Raw genomic sequence first — 17513 nt, 5'->3', positions numbered from 1 at the left:
AACACCCCTCCAGATTAATACTGGACAAAGGATTTGGCATGTCTGTCTTCATGCACCAGCAAACAGACAGCAGAGGCTCTTCATTATCTCGCAAGGTATTGTGAATATCTGAATATTTAGGTACTACTGTGATAGTGACCAAATAAGCCTCTGGTATGAGCTTATTCTGTACTATATTAGCACAGAGAAGAATTCTCCTTCTTGCCTGTAATGGGAAACTTTTAAAATCTGGCCTTAAAAGGAGTGGACAACAAACAGCCAAAATCCCTGAGGGGGATGAAAGGGACATCATACGTTGCAGTTCGCAAAGGCATTTTACTTACAAGGGTGGCATTTTGAACATATTTTCAGTACATTTTCCTCTATAAGCCTGAAAGTATTTCACTTTATGATGAAACACACAGTTTCTACTTTTTTATTAGGGTAATATGTTCCTTTTCATTTTCTCAACCCAACCTGAGTAGAAAATACCTATCTGTTTGAGAACTGCTTTAATGTTTTGATTTTACTTGAAAGAATGATGATGAACAAAATAAAAATATGCTTTTCTGTAGCTGATATTTTGCTCTCTGCTAAGTATGGGGGCATTTCCACCAGCTTCAGGCCCTGATTCAGCAGAAGGAACTAATCTTGCACATAACACAGTGTACACAAGCAATCTAATTTAGTTACTCTCAAAAATAAAAGAGATGCATGTTTTGCTACTTCATCAAATATGTTCTCTGGAGAGTTGAAACAGAAAATATTTCCTTTATGATGTGAGATACTATAAGGCTAGAATAGCAATTGCTTGGAAAGCTTGGAAAGCTCATGTCCTTTAAGACTTACCCTGTGGTAGGACAAGGGAAAATGGCTTCAAACTAAAGGGGGAGATTCAGACTGGATATAAGGAAAATGTTTTTTACAGTAAGAGTGGTGAGGCACTGACAAGGTTGCCCAGAGAGGTGGTGGATGCCCTGTGCCGACAAACATTTAAAGTCAGGCTGGATAGGGCTCTGGGCACTTGGCCAAGCTGTAGGTGCCCCTGTTCATTGCAGGGGAGTTGAACTAGATGGCCTTTAAGGGTCCCTTACAACTCAAACAATCCAATGATTCTATGATTCTATAACTGTTCACCGAAGGTCAAATATGCAGTGTCCAATATTCACTTATCTGGGTATCAGCAGTGGAGGACATAATTTGCTTTCTTGTTTATTCATTTTTCTGTCCATAAAGAGCTCTGACATTTCACAGTGATTATATTTAAGATATTTTGGAGAATTGTTCCAAATATATTACTTGGAAGTTAGCATAGTCCTTACAGCAGCAGCTCAGCCTTTTATGGTAAATTACACAAAAGGATATGGTGTGATTCAGGGTGCTCTGCTAAACAAATAAACAAAGGAACAAGAACTGACTAGTGCAATGATGGCAAGGAGAGCTACCTATTGCTGTGGTGAGTAAAGCACCTTGGTCATTGCACTCCATACTAGCAATTTATGTTCCGACTTATATAAAAAATGTGCATTTTGGTTCATTTCTCCTTATAACATGAGACTAAGCTGATAAAAATTCCAGGATGGATAAAGAATTGGTTTGTTAAGATTGGCACCAGCAAGGACCTGGAAAGTTTACTTTTCTGATATATTTTTATTTTATTTTATTTTTTAAAGAAGCACGCATAAATAACCCGACTAAAATTACTCAATGTCCTTTATGCCTTATGTTTCCTTCTACAGGTACCTCTCACAGAATAGCTAGTGTTGGCTGGCAATAGCAAATCTTTGCATGTATTATTTAAAATTGGGGGGGAAAAAAATCAAGAAAGAAATTCAGTAGTCTTAACAGAGCTTAGATTTCATCATAAATGTGAAATTCTGTCCAAGTTCATGGTGTAGAAACATACCAGAGAGAAACACACAGTGATACTTAATTCTGTCCTGGAGGCCTGGCAAAATTTCAGTCTGGGCCAATAATATCTCCCTATAATCTCCCTGGCACTTTCCACCTACTCTATTAAAGCAGTTCAGCATGCTCATACAAACCCTTTCTTGGGAGGCGGTTTTGTAGGAATTAACTTTGGCTGAAAAGCCTGAGAAACTTATCGCTGTCACAAACCACTACTAACCAAAAGCATCTCTTGTGATACTCCCAATAGTAGCAAAGAAATCACCTGCCATAATCCAGTATCTACCTTTACTTCAATGTAAGTAGCTCACGCTGCCTGGCAAGCAGATACTGAAACACTGGTTTTTCAAGGACTAAACAAAGTGCAACATCTGTACCTACTTGTATGCTAGCTGTAATCACACCCAAATAGCTTCTAATAGTTTAATCACAAAGAATCAAGTTACTGATATTGAACAATGTAAATGTGTTCCACATCAGAACAAATCCAAAGTAGTGCATTAATGAAGAAGGTAGAAAAATTCCTTAGACAAATTAAAGTTGGAGAAAACAGAGACCGTGATTTCATTGGCTTAAGGCAGTACTTCTACAGCTAGACATTTAAAGCACTGTGCTGGTTCCTAATTATACAGCCATGTATTTCTTCCAGTAGAGTCCGCAGGAATTGTCTGGATAAGACCACCCATTCAGTTCTTAAATTCTAATCCTTAATCTTTCATGTTGATTTTCCACAAATGGTGTGTTCAGTTTCCGTACTTAAGCTCTCCCACACAGCAGGAGAAGGCAGCATGAAAGTGGCCCGGCCCAGCCCAGGTATGCACCGTGAGCAGCTCCTTGTGTTATCTCACAGAGCACAGACAGAGCTGGGCAGCAGTGGATAGAAGCAGGGCCCCAAAGCAGTTGGAAGTGCAAACAAGTGGCACAAACAGAACTAGCACTCACCTACCTCAGTTACTTTCAAGATGAGAATAGCCACAGCATGGCTCAAGTCCGATAGAGTAATTCACTGTACAAAGCATGCAGCACATAAACAATGGCAGTGAAGCTATCACAGCCAGAGAAATACCTGCTATGATGCACGTGCTTAGATCTCCCTGTGCCAAAGTATTTTTCTGGGTTGCGGCCTGGCAGTCCAAAGCGTCTGACATTTCCCACCTGAAGCCCTTGCTGTGCACCTCAGGGAAGTGTCTTGGCAGAGGAGACACTGAAAGTAGCAGGTCCTTCTCAAGGCTGAACCCTGGAGGTGTTCAAGAAACATTTAGAAGTTTTATTGAGAGTGGGAAATAACAGTGATATGTGGATGGTTGAACTGGATGATCTTATAGGTCTTTTCCAACCTTGCTGATTCTATGATTCTATTCTGTGATTCTATGAACACCTGCATTCTGCTGCCCTCAGCTCCCCATAAGTACCACATCAGAAAGAGGGAATGAATGAGGAAAAACTTCCTCGTGTTTTAAGAACAGAAGACTTGGTTCATCTAGCAGTGACTCAAATTACAGACAGTATCACCTGATCACATCAGATGCAGTGATCCGTGTTTCTTCTGAAGTCTAATAGCAAGTGGAAACTACTGAGGACATGCCTCATCTACCATCTTCTAAAAAGGGAGTGAGATCATGAGACCATGCCCCATAGTCAGCCTTAATCAGCCACGTGCATTGTAGTAGGAAAGTAGTGGGATTAGAACTATCCTTTTCCAAGAACAGAACAGCCAAGATTTTTCTAGCAGCACAGAAGTCTGATAGACCCAATGGGAGTCAGGATGACAAAAGCAATTCAAGAGAGCAGATGCCGTGACATTCCCCTTTTTGTTTTTACTATCAGTCACTGGTAGAAATTTGGCATACCGTTTCTGAAGCAATCATGGCAAACACGATATTTTCTTCTTTGCTGGAGAAATATAAAAATATTTTTACCTCAGTGTTGCTTAAAGTCTTGGTTTTGATTCAAGCATCTCAAAATATTGGGAATAATTGCAACATTGTGTGCCGCCAGCATCTGCAGTACAAAACTCTTTGTGTTTTTCTCACACTTTATGTGAAAAAAAGAACATTTTGCACCTCAGTGGATGGCTGTGGTTTTGGATCACAAAGCACCAAAGGTTTTGATCTGTTCTGATTCCTACCCTCGTGTCTCATTTTTCTCATGGTTTAGAACAAAATATTAATGTGACTCATCTGTCATAAGTAATTCTCATATCCTCGACTGTATTTTAGTGCGTGTGGTTTTGTAAATGTGTCTGTGTGCTCTGAATAAGGGAGGACGGGAATCTAAGGTGCTTTAATCAAAACAAACAAAAAAAAAGAACAATGGCAGTAGAAAATGGTGAATTATAAACAAAAGCAACCTTTATGTGCTGTAATTAAACACAATAAATCCTTTATAACACACTATTTCAGTTTAGTACTTCCCAGCTTTAAAAATCACAGCTGTCAGTTCCTGGAACACTGGAAAAGGAAACAATCAATGGCAAAACAATATATATTTAGACTTTGTGGACTGGCGTGTCCAAAGTGAATCCCAAATGTGATAGTTAAACATTTACAACAACACTAATTATGCCTGGAAAGCCGCTATTTGAAATTGCAAATGTCAGTTCCAGGATGTCAACATTTTCTGGTACTGTTTAGGAAATCCTGCGTAGTTTGCTACTTTCAAAAGGCATAATTATGTGCGCACATTCCTGCGACTTTGCTCCAAACCCAGCCTTCTATTCCACGATAGTTCTCTCTCACTAAAAAACAAACTGAACAATTCAGTAGAAAATAGCCCAAACAATGAGTACAGCATCAATTCTGCTACAGAAGCATTTGCAGCAATTGACTGGATTCTTCTTTTCTCCACCAAACCAGACTGAAATACTTTACTAAATAGATCCAGCTCGTTGCAAACCTCATTCCACAAAAGTCATTTGCATTTGGGCTGAATACTGAATCAGAGGAACTCAGGTCTCCGCCTAAAATAGAGTTTGTATTTATATAACTGAACCAGGGGTCATGCTGCTTTTGTGTTAAAGAGAGATGACTGCAATTTTCTACATTTCCACTCTTGCCTTTCTGCACTTGCATTGAAAACACAAATGCTGTTTTCCACACCTGGCTGAGACCTGCAGCCAGCAAAGTGGGGGAGAGAGGAGAATACGTGCCACCTCCGATATATTAAGATTTTTTACATGGAACAAATCCTCCTCTCTCCTTTCAGCTACAGATTAGCACTAAAGGGTTCTTAGCAGGGCAATGAAATGCAACTGTACCAATCAGGAAATCTAATGCTTAAGTTTCCTCTTAGGAATGGTTTCCCTCATTCTTTACATATTCCTTCTCCCCTTGCTCCTCCAGGAAGCCTTAACAGGCCCTCTTTTCTCCAAAACAAAAATGACTGCCCTGTGTTGCTTTACTCTTTCAAAAACTGTGGGTTTCCACTTGTAACATCTCCATGTAGCCTTAATCAATATATCAGGATCTCTACGTGTCCCAGTAACACGGGGAAGACAAGGCACGTAGTAGACATTTCATGAGATTAATTTTCTGGGATAAAAAATAGTCATTGCATCATAATAAGCTTTCAGTTCTGAAAGAAGTGAAAAAATGCATGCGCAGCCATCAGTCTCAGGACATGAAGAGCTGGATAATAATAATATTAAAAGGGTTCGTAGAGAACAGCACCTCAAAGCAGACGGCATTTTCTCTCATAAAATCATAAGGAGCCAGAATTTGGCTTTTTGCTATGCAAAACCCAACTGGTTTGGGTTACTCACTGGCCAGGAATGTCCATGGAGCAGAGGAGGAAGGCAAGGGCAGCAGTGGTGGCATGGAAAGAGGAAAGAGGTGTGTGAGAAAGAAAGGGTGGGGACCATTGGTGATGTAATAGGAGCTTTGTGAGGACCAAGAGAGAACACTGTGAGGAAGTTGCGAGAGGGCAGGACACTTTTTTCTGCTCCCAGAGTTGGATTTTATCCTGTGGATCACTTCATCTTTCTCCTCCTGGATGGAATACAGAGACTCTCTGCTCCCTTCTGCTCTCTCCATCATCACCTTTATTGTCAAGGAGGAGTTGGTACAGGTTTGGAGGAGCAGGAGTTAGGATAGGAGGAAGGCAGAAAGCCAGGGAAATCCTGCTTCTCCTGGAGGCAGAAAGGGCAGGTGTGACTGCTACTGTACTGGGACCCGCTGGTACATGCTGGCACTCCTTCAGCCGCCCTCTAATCCCACAAAGGCAGTAACAGCAACATGGATGGTACAAACTGCAAGCAGGAATGAGCTGCTTGGCTGAAACGCCTAATCCCTCACTTCTCAGGCACAGGCAAAGTAACTTGCCATCCCCTCCAGTCTGGCAGCTCTCCACTTCATTAACTATTACAAGCTACCTCCAAATTCGTGACTTTCCTTCATCTACACAAGAAGCTGAGCCAGAGCCCAAACCTACATACCTGGAAGCTGTGGAGAAGATCATGTCCAGAGCCAAACTTTGGTGCCCAGGGCCATCTCTGAAGGTGATAAAGATGTCTGACTTACCAAATCATTGCTTAAAGACCTGCTTGTCAAGATAAACAATTAAAAGCGACTAAACTAGGAAGCAAGTGTTAATGAACCTGGCAATTTCTGCTCTCCAGGCTGTGGTATCCTCTCAGGAAAGGTGCCAGATGCACATTTCTTCATCCAGCTCAAAGGGGTTGGAATAAATCTGAGGTGAAACAGACAGGCGACCATAGGTTTCCCTTGTAAATTCAGTATTGCTTCTTGATTGTCTTCCCTTTCCAGATGCTCTCTTTTTCTAAGGTTATTGCAGTTTAGTGGTGGATGGGCCATCTGGGGCTCAGCTCCTGGAGCACACCAGGTCCTGGGGCAGGCAGCACTGTTGGAGTTCAGCTGAACAAAGGTTAAGAGCATCTACTCTTGAGTTTTCATTTTGTCCTGGCTGATAAAATGCTTCAAGTAAATTGAGAGAGACCTTTGGGTATGTGGCTTTCTGGAGCTACTCTGTCTATTAGGGAAACAAGTGACTTCAAAGGGGCAAAAAACAGGCCAGGGAGATCTTAGGCCAAATACTTAACATTTCAACCACAAGGCCAACCAGTACCCTGCTTATCAAAGAGCTGTTTTTCTAGCTGTCTGGCTTTTAGTACGTGATGAACATCGATCAGCAAAAGGAGTATGCTGTCAGCAGCAGCGCAGGGCAAGGCTACACAAACAGGCGCTGGTCTCCTTCTAGTCCTGTTCCAGCAAAGCACTCATGTATGTACTCAAACACCATCAACATCTCCAGAATTCATGGTTCAGATCAAATCCTAAACATCCAGGTGGCAGCTGAGTCCACCAGAACACTGTCTTCTCTGCCATGCCAGAGGGATGTGGTTGGTTAAAGTATCTATGATGTGGTAGTGGTTGCGTGAGAGTGATTAGCCTATAAAACAGATAGACATGGTTTATATTTACTTGGGATGCCAGCATTGCCTGTGTTTCCTCTTGCTAACACCTCCACATTGTGAGTACAGTGATGTTCAGAAGTGTGTATGACAGTTCAAAGCACTTCCTGTCAGTCTGAGCCTTTCAGGGATTAATGATTGCAAGGCATGATTTGTATGTACGTTTTTGTGGGGGAACATGCAGAAAGATGAGAATAAGTAAATGTTTTTCAGCTCCTTCAAACGGATAATTTTGTACTTAATAATATGAAAAGGCTACACAGCATCTATCCAGAAGGGTGGAAACAAGAATCAAGGAACTTTTCCTGAAATCCAGACCCAAGCTTTGATTTATTACAGGATTGCCAACAAAAATATCAAACATTAAGATTTTCATTCTGTATTCAAATTGCTACATCAGTTTTTGCAAGCACTTAAAAGGCTGCCTAAAGTGAATGAGCTGCCAGGTTGTCATACTTAGGAACAGCAGATCTTGAATAAGAAGTCTGAATATGGAATTAAGAAACCATGCTAAGCCGCTATGTTTGAAAATCTTGGGCAAAATTCCTCAATATTTCTGCAAAAGAAGTCCAGTGTGCTCCTACATTTCTTATAAACTTTCTTTTCCCTCTAGGGACCATCTTAAAATCAACAAAATAACAACGGGCCTTACGCAAACAGGAAATCTAGGTCTCTTACAGTGAAAAGCAAACAACCTGTCCTTCTGCCCTTTCCTGAAATCTGAATGTAAGTATATCCAGCTTTGAAATGCTGAATGAGTTATGCATAATGCCAAAACCAAAGCACAAGGGTTTAAAATTGAAGTTGTCTTAAAGCTAGCATGAAGTAGGATTTGATAAATTACTCAAATGTTTGCTATAAACCAAAGATTTTGAATTTTAAGTAGAAAAATATATGGTGCGCATATTTTGGTGATTATCGTCAGCAGCGTGTTTTTTTCCTAGATAATTAAAAGATCTACTTTTTCAGACGTTCTCTGAAGTTTAATAGGAAAGAACATGTAATTTTGGCATTTTATGTTTAAAGAACTTTGTTTAAAAATCTATTTTACAGTCAGTTAAGATTAAGGGTGGGTTTAATTAAAAGGTGATGGCAAAAAACATTCTGTCCTGGGAATAGAACGAACTATGCTACTGGTGTACTTTTGCTATCCAAAATACGTACATACACATCTGCCTCCTTACGTATGTGTATGTGAAGACAAACAGCAGTAATGTTCATTTGGAAATCCATTTTTAATACAATGTGTAGTTTAGTTCAATAATGGGAGGAATATGTTAAACATCATTTTAAGCCCTAATGGAAAAGTTTCTGACAACTAGACATTAGCTCATAGTATCCGCAGTCATCTTAAGCCTATGACTATTGTTTGTTATCAAGTGTGACTTTTGGAAGAAAAAATGCATTATTGCTTAACAAACTACATTGCAGTAGTGTCCTGCTCTCTGTTTTGGTTTATAGATGGCTAATTAAAAGCATCCAAATGTTAAGAATTAATCACAAAAGTTACTCAAACTTTCTGAATGCCTCTTTGGGAAGACGAGCGCCTCGTTCTGTTGTGTATCTGTCTTACAAAGTAATCCTGCAGGATATGTCTGAAAGGAAACGCATGGTTTCATACAAACATGGCCTCTCCAGACACTGGGGTGGGCTGGCCTAGAGCCAGGATGTCCAATGCCAGGTGCCTGCCAGCTCTTCTAGCCAGCCATGCGACCCACACCATACGATGAGGATCCTGCGACCAGCCCTAAGGCAAGGTGCTAAACTAGTGTAACATAGAAAAAAAAGAAAAAAAAATGGAGAAAAAAAGAAACCAAGGGGGGGCCAAGGCCCAAGCTCACAAATGTTATAGAGTATAAAATACTTTCCTGCTAGTATTTAAACTGTCCCAGAACAACTATAAGAAAGTTTTAGAGCCTAGTCCACCTAGCAATAAAACATCCATCCAAGAACGGCAGTAGATTTTGATAACTTGGTTGAGAGGGTTATATAGCAGCTGATTAAAACATTCTGTGAGAACACTGCCTTTGTTATTAGTCTTTACTTCAAAGCTTTTGAGAGAGATTATCCAGCATTATACTATAATATTGATCACTTTTAAAAATGTACCATTTATTCACTGCCTCAGAGTCCTTCACCTATAGCTGGTGAAATGGGAATGTGAGCTACTAAATATATGTACCAGGCAGTAAAAAGCGATGGTTAACTTGGTCATTGCAAATTGGTACCTGCTACTTTTCACATATGGCAAAATTGCTTTCAGGAAGAAAACAAAATACTGTCCTCTCCAACACAGTGATATCAAGGCACAGTGAATTAAAAAAAGAGAGAACTAGAGAAAGGTTGAAAGTTCTGGAAAATGTTATTTCCTTCTTCTTTTTTTTTTTTTTTTTTCTTTTTAATCTATTCCAGTGAAGAGAGAAGAATTTCAGCAAAACATTCAGATTTGGATAGAAATATCCCTCAAATTAAAAGGAAACAAAGCCCCAAACCTGCAGCGAGAATACAGAAAATTTCCTGACTTGAGCATCAACTGGCAATTAGACTTGAAAGGCATTTGGGCCCTGAGCTCCTACCAAAATCAACAGTCTAATTGTCTCAGCTGAAACTGGGGCTTAGCTTTTGGGTTTCCTGTAACTAAACCCTGCCACAAACAGCTCTGCTAAGTTTTTCCTTCAATATAACAAAATACGGCAAAATTAAGATAAACACAAGAGACAATGAAGATGAGTACGTAGTTCCCAATGTAAGGCAGGGAGCAGAGAAGCTTGTGAACATATCAAACTAGAGCTCGTCAGTTCTAAATGGTTGACATGACAGCTCTTCAAAAATAAACAATCAGACATCTGAAAGTAATTGCTAGACTAAGGGATTTAAGTTTATTTTATTTAAGCAATAAGGTATTTTAAAAATGCACTCAGAATGTCTAGCTCGCTTCAGATTGCTTTGGTTTTCTACATAGTGTCATGGTAGTCGCTACACATCCAAATGCGGTATTTGAATAATATTTTTAAACTGAAAAAAAAAGACAACCGAAATTAAGAAAATCAAACTATCTGGAAAGGTTACCAGAATGCAGAGTTTAGTTTAACTTCAGACACTTCATAAGCTGATCAAGAAGGAGAATGAAAAAATGTATTGTGCTGCATTTGTCGGCCCTGAGTCAGGTGATGAAGTTATTCAATTTTACGTGGTCTTACTGAGGTCTGATCTTGAAATCAAAGGAAATTAAGCAATTGAAAGTAATATCTCAGTTTGTATATTTTGATATTCTTTCTCTCTGTCCTTTCTCCTGGTGCCTTTCATACTTTCGTGTTTAAATCTTATGAACATTGTTTTCTCCTCTGTCCTCAGATTCCTCCTCATTTTCTTGTGCTCTATGTTCCTCCACACAATCTCCACATATGTGCTAACAGGGATTAGTTTGCTAATCATTCTTTTCCCTGTCTGACTTGGGGACTTGGAAGTCCTAGAAAGTTTTAAGGAATTTAAACCTCAAATCATTCATGCATTTATGAAAATGTTATCTCACATTTCCAGGTCCGTTGATTTTTCAACAGAAGTCAGTGGCCCAGCTCCTTTAATCGCTCTGGAAAACCTAGCTTCAGATTCCTCCCAGCAGTTCTGATGGGAGGAAATTAAAAGAGAATTACAAAAGAAAAAATCCCTTCCAAGCATAGCAGTGTTATTCAATAGCTTAGAAATTTACTTCTCTTTTCCTATTGGCAAATGTGGTTTCTTTAACTAATCCAAACATTTTGTGCACATACCCAAGGGTTGCTTTTGTCTGCATTTTGAAGAAGAGGGGCTTCTTTCAGGCTTTGGTAGTGATAACTGACGCATTAAGCTCTGGTACTGGGAGCACAGAAAAATGACGAGATGAACTTGCCTTCACAAATCATTCTATTTGGGGCGATTCCACAGATACCTCCTGCTTGCTGTTAGCAACCATGATGACATGTTTATGACCCCAGGCTATGCAAAGCAGAGCCCCATAGGACCTGCTGCTCTGCAGACTCTCTGCTGCTTCAGTCCCCAGCTCCCCAGCCCACCTCACACATGCACACACGGACAACCTCACTTCTGGTCTGTGGAGTCAAGCTTGCCATTAATGTTTTGTGAGGAGAATCAGCCAAATCAATGTGCTTAGGCTGAAAAAAGGCAGATTTTTATCCTGATAGCTGCAAGCTATAGAAGGCAACGTGTCTGTCTGATTTGGGAAGCTGCAAGTCTTTTAATGGGCCTTGCAGTAAGCATAAATCCCTTGGCTATGTGCTGAAGTGTGTGGTTTGATAACAGATAGTTCAGTAACAGCAATATATAGAACATATAGCTGCAGTCATCACATTGCAAATGTATTCCACATGTTTTCCCATAGCTTCTATGTCCAGAGATAAGTAGCACTAAGCACACCTCCTTCTTTCAGAAGCCTCATTAGCATGATTTGTCAATGCAGCAATTCCTTGTGGACTAGCTGAGTTTCTTTAGGAAACACCAATACATTTTCTGTGCAGGAGTCTCTCCAGAAATGTCACAATTTTGTCCTGTTTTCTAGACCCAGAGGGTTCAGATACAAGAATTTTGTCTTGCAAAGTTCAGAGAACGCTACCACAGTTCAAAGTAAAACTTGAAATACAGTCACATAGAATACCCTGTTAGTAGTTAGCTCACAGATATACCAGGTTGGTAAGTGAACCATCAGCTAAAATACTTGCTATACTCTTCAACTTTCTGATTAGTTTTAAAGTTCAATGCAGCCATTGGGTTTTAATAACAGATTAATTATATCTTTTCTAAATTGCAATAGATACACGGTGTCCAATATTATAGTTTATAGTAGTATTCCATAGGAACACAACTAAAATCCCCCCCGTACTTATTCCCTGCAGTAGTCTAGCTCATGCTTTACCAGGGGTAGGGGAATACCAGGCACAGTGCTGAAATCATGGATGTTTTAGTTGAGAAGCTGGAGCAGGAGTTTACTGGACACATTTCTGGACCATTTACTCCATAGTAGCCTGAGTATTTCTGGCATAAATGGGAGACGGTGTAAATGGGGCCAGCTAGGCAGCACTATGGCATCAGCACACAGCGTGGGAATGTGAGCCATGCCAGCTGATGGCTGCAGAATACTTGCTTGCATGCTGCTTTGCTTGCACTACGGGTATTTTTAAGCAATCCACGATGCAGAGACATAGTATTTCAAACCTGCAAAGGATCTGGAATGTGCTCAGGCTCCCCCTCCTGCCCAGTGCCTGTGAAGCTGTCTCCCAGAACATGATAAACTGGGAAGACAGAAAAAAAAAGCAGCAGTGTGGAGGCAGTGCTGACAGAGTAAATAGAAATTGGAGTTCACTGGACAAAGTCCGCAGTTTGCAGTGGAAGGTCAGAAGGATTTCAGGCGTTTTTTGGTATTTTGTCTCTGCTGCCTGTATCAAGCAAATTCAAAAGCAAAACAAAACACCCTGATAGACAGCTTCCAGTTCTGTATACTTGGCATCTCAGCTCAGCCTGAGGAACACAGGAAGCTCTGTCTACAATTATTTGAGGACATGCCACCCTAGTAAAGCATTAACACGTACTCCTTCCCGGATTCCCTGGTACTTTTTCATGTGACATTTGATAATCTAAAAGGCTTACCCTGCTTCAGCTAATCCAAGTGGCCTGCAGTTTTGTTGCTGAAAATGAGGTACTGAATTTAGCATGGGGAGGAAGAGTCCAAAAATGTTAACTCTTAAGAGGTGATATTCCTCTTCTTTCATCGAGTGCACAGTCACATTACAATGTCAAATGCTTTATGAGAAATATCCTACAGTCTGCAGCTGAAACAAAGGAGACTTTGAAGAGTCTGATGTATTTTACAACTTTTGCCCAAATTCATTCTTCTTTGGGTTTTGCTACATGTAACATCTCCTCTAGGGAAAGCTTAGCCTTGGCCTCTGAAATACTGATGGTGACATTTTTATTTCCTGGTCTCAATTAAACTTAAATGAAGTGGAGACTGTTTTGCTGGCAGTACATAACCTCAGAAAACTAAAGAAGAGTTTAACTACCTCTGCAGCTAGGAGTGCAATCACTGTTTTTTGTGAAGTTGCTGCTTTGTTGCTGAAAAAAAATCATATTCATCCTGTTCTTGAGTTCATCTCATGGGTGATAGAATATCTAGAGATTCCTTAGGAGTGTGAATAGGATTCAATAGTAAAAATAGGACAGTAGGCGATCCGGGGCCAACCACCTGAGCCTGTGTTGTGCCTACAGGTGCAGAGAGGTACCTGGGGGTTTCCCTGCCATTGCTGACAGCATTAGGAGAGATCTGCTTCCAGCCCCAGCTGCCTGGCTGCTCTGAGAACCTTTTCCTGCAAGCTCAGGAGAAACTGTTCTAGCCGCTACTAAACACAGTTCAAACAATACTTCGTTGTTTTCTTCCTTCACTGGATTTTCTTTACTGCACTTGGATTACAAGAGCAGTACTGCACACACAAGCGTTCAGTGGCTGTGAGGAGCTAAATGCAGGTCTATCCAGGCCCTTTCCTTTGATTTCCCCTACTTTTCTATTACTTCTCCTCCCTCACTTTCTACCTACAGATGGAGGATTTTGCTGTTAGATTTAGTAATACTCAATGGAGAAGAATAAAACCTAAACTCACAGCATAACATTGCCTCCTCCTACCACGGTCAAGTGTGGGATACAAACACCCTTTTATGTGTGCTTAAACCTAGACAGGAATGAATGTAACTCCTAAATAGGAAGTATAACTACAAAAGAACCACAGACACTCTCAAAATTCATTTTCGTTCTTCCCTAAATATGAAAAGATTAAGATCAAAGGGCTGCTGTTCAACACTTTCTTCCAGCTCAAAGCGGAGCACATTCCACCACAATCCACTTCTGGGTTAGATAGAAAACAAAGCCCCTCGCCTCCTGATGAACAAGAGATAGTGTCTGAAAAATTAAACAAAGACTAAAAGACAGAAAGCCAGAAAGGACTGAAAGGGAAAAATGAGTCAATTTCTTTTCTCAGGTGACAAGTGACAAGATGTAAGGAAATTACCTCAGCTTGCCACAGGGGAGGTTTAGATGAGACATTAGGAAGGTTCATAGAAAGGTTGGTCAGGCATTAGCAAGGGCTGTCCAGAGAAACGGTGGAGTTACCGTCCCTGGAGATATTTAAGGCACTAAGGAACACAGTTTAGTGATGGGTTTGGTAATGTTTTGTTGGTGGTTTGACCTGATGATCTTAAGGATCTTTTCCAACCTAAATGATTATATGACTCTCTATTTGTTAAGGCTCAGCTTGTATCAGCTTTGCCCTGTATAACGCCAGGAATATGCTGTTTTGAAGTTGCTGTCTCTCGTTAATCATTACATGATAGTTCTGGCTTGAAGGCAGTATAACACAGCTGCATCCCAGCAAACACTATGTGAAGGTGTAGCCATGACACCAGTAGCACCCAAATAAAGAACAATTATGAGGACACGTCTTTATTATTTTGCTTTAAAAATAACGTCAAGCAACTGTCGGGGCTGTACCTGCGCTCGAGTGGATCGCTCACGCCACCAAGGGGCAGCTTCAGTAAGGAGCCGTCTGTGTGCTCTCAGAACTTTGACTCCCCAGGAAAAGCCACTGCATTTCCGATACTGCTCAAATCTTGCTCCAGCAGAGAATTGAACTGGCAGCAGTACACATCACTAGCTAAATATGTACACATTAATTAGAAGCATTTGACCTTCAGATGCACTGCTGAAGCATCCGAGATTCACTGTGCTTGATTTTATAAGCGTATTTGTTAACCATCCGTTTTTTATCTTGGTTACGAATAAGGATTCATAAACATCAGATCCTCTGTTTGATTACTGATGCAGATTAGTTATGGTGTCTGCTAGACTTGTATTAGAGAAATCATAGAAAATGAGCTTCAAACGTCAATTCAATTTCATCTTCTAAAGATTGTCACAGGGAATCAAATAGAACTTGATGCAAGGCTTACAAAGGCGACACTGCTCACAACAGCTGGCTGTCCTTGAGCTGCTCCATGCAGCATTGCTTTGGGCCTAGATGAACACCAGCCTGTGGCTGTGGTGCCAAAAAAGCACACAGCACCTTGTCCTTAGGAATAACAGCATACCCTTTGTACAACTGTGCAAGTGCCAACCTTTCCAATGCTTTCAGAGGCCCCTTTCCAGCATCCCTTTTAGCTCTTTTTTCACTCTTTCACTTTCATTAACACTACCTGGCCCTTAATTCATAGTGAACTCCAAAAATAGGGTGCAGCACGAGCAGCTGAGCCTTGAGGTGGGGGCAGCCAGATGGGACTCGAGAATTACTGGAAAAAGACCAATTGGCACATTTCTATTAAATATATGTATATATTTACATATATATACACATATGTATACATATACATATGTATACACACACACACACATATAATATTTTATATATATATATATATTTTTTATTTATATATATATATATATATATATATATATATATAATTAAAACAATACATGAGTGGATTTAAAGCCAGAGTTAATAGTTAATGGACGAAAGCAAGACAATTTCAGGAGGCTCCAAAACATACAAAACAGTGATCCAACCCAGGATAAATGATAACATGAAGACAAAGAAAAGTGTCCCTTTAAGACAGCAAAGGCAAATGATCCTGAAAGCCAGTGTTAATTAAAGGCACAAGGGGAGTGCTTGTGGTGAGGGGAGGGAGCATAACAACAGCTCATTGCATGTGCCCAGACCAAGCAATGAATGCAGAAGCAGCAATAGCATATAGAAGCTGTGTGATACGGTGAGAATTTAAGGAAAACTGTGACTAGCACATACAGGTCCATATTAACTGCAAATAAAGTGTCCAGCTTGCATGAACCAATTAGAATATGCACTATGACAATATGGCACATACAGCAGTAATGCTGGGGAAAAAAAAGGCAGCAAAAATGCAGCATCTAGTATGAAATTAAATTTTAAAAGCAGCTCCAGTCCTGAGATACCAAGAGACAAATCCATCTGAGTTTGTTTAAGCAAGCCATATGGGCGGAATGTCCTGTTTTAATTTCTCTTTTGGACTCTACTACATTGTTTATCTTGAGCACTCATCTTCTTGACAAATATATTTTGAGGAACTTTATTCTTTCGGGTCTCATAGCCCTGGAGAGAGCCTGAATCAATGTTTCTGCTCATCAAGTGTGGCTTGTTGTCTCTGCGTGGTTTTATTTCAAGTCAGGCTCACAGAGACCAAGAAACAACATGGTACATGAAAGAGATAACTGCCAACACAAGTTTCTTCTCTGCATAAATGTGTTAGACACAGATAAGCAAGAGAATTATAAGAGAAGGCTGATTACACACTCCAGCCCTCATTAAAATGTTTTTCAGAGCTAAGTAAAGAGTGTCAGAACCATTTCGTAGATGAGGAACAGAAGGAGAATGGTGACATGTGGCAGTACCCATACTGCAGTCCAGGAGGATCTGTAGCATATTGCAGGGATATCAAAGCTTAAGTCCAACTCTAAACCAAGCAGCATGGGTACCACCAGGCAGACAGGTTGCAGCACCTTAAGGCTCAGTACAGGTAGGACCATGCAAAAAAAGCCAGAACTGGGGAGAAATACCAAGGAATGTATATACACGTGCAGACAGAGTGGAGGCTGGTGGGTTATGTCTGCTTTTTCCACAATTAAATAAAAACATGGTACTCTGAGCAACTAACCCAGGATCAGAGAGTGGTTTTGAACAACCTTATACATATGCTTAAAATCTTCTAGTTGTAAAATCTGAGTTGGCAGCTTGAGCAATGGTGTCTGGACAGACCAGCCTGAGGCTCACAGCCAGAGTTTTGCCATCCATGCCATCGTGCTGTGATGTGACCAAGCAAACGGGAGTCAAGTCCTGTATAGTCATTTTTCCCAGAGGCAGGGGTCAATCCATTCTCTAACTCAGAGATATTAGACAGTTTATAATCTGCCTTTGGTCTTTTCCAGCAATTCCAGCACATCTAAGTCTGTCCTTAAAAGTTCATAGGGAAAAAAAATATCAACCAGGTATTTCTTTACTTTTCAAGGAGCAGTTTTTCCTATTAGGGGACAGGAACAATTATCACAACTTACAATTATCATTTTCTAATCCCTTCCCTTCCAGCACTGTAGGAAAGAAAGAACAAAAGACTCAGCATGTGCTTGTTTCAC

At 40.5% G+C, this 17513-nt stretch overlaps 2 protein-coding genes across 3 annotated transcripts in view; one reads left to right on the top strand and one right to left on the bottom strand.

Moving 5' to 3' along the window:
• LOC146762537 (uncharacterized) overlaps positions 1-5969 on the bottom strand; it is a 168104-nt gene extending 162135 nt beyond the window's left edge. The window contains exons 1-2 of the mRNA XM_085525802.1: positions 5648-5969; positions 2954-3124 (exon numbers count right to left, since the gene is read on the bottom strand). Of these exons, the coding sequence (XP_085381928.1) occupies positions 2954-3124; positions 5648-5921 (445 nt within the window). The 5' untranslated portion in view covers positions 5922-5969. The remainder of the gene's footprint in view (positions 1-2953; positions 3125-5647) is intronic.
• COL8A1 (collagen type VIII alpha 1 chain) overlaps positions 1-17513 on the top strand; it is an 82689-nt gene that overhangs the window by 46109 nt on the left and 19067 nt on the right. Inside the window, exon 3 of one of the 2 annotated variants that reach the window (XM_015876563.3) lies at positions 7929-8041. The exons of the other annotated variant lie outside the window; for it this stretch is intronic. The gene's annotated coding sequence lies outside the window, so the exon portion shown is untranslated. The remainder of the gene's footprint in view (positions 1-7928; positions 8042-17513) is intronic. 2 annotated transcript variants of the gene reach the window in all.

The sequence above is a fragment of the Coturnix japonica genome, chromosome 1 (assembly GCF_054131305.1).
Source record: "Coturnix japonica strain WE chromosome 1, WE-NBRP24, whole genome shotgun sequence".
Taxonomy (NCBI): Eukaryota; Metazoa; Chordata; class Aves; order Galliformes; family Phasianidae; genus Coturnix; species Coturnix japonica.
The sequence above is the reverse complement of the archived record's forward strand: the minus strand, read 5'-3'. Positions and strand labels throughout refer to the sequence as shown.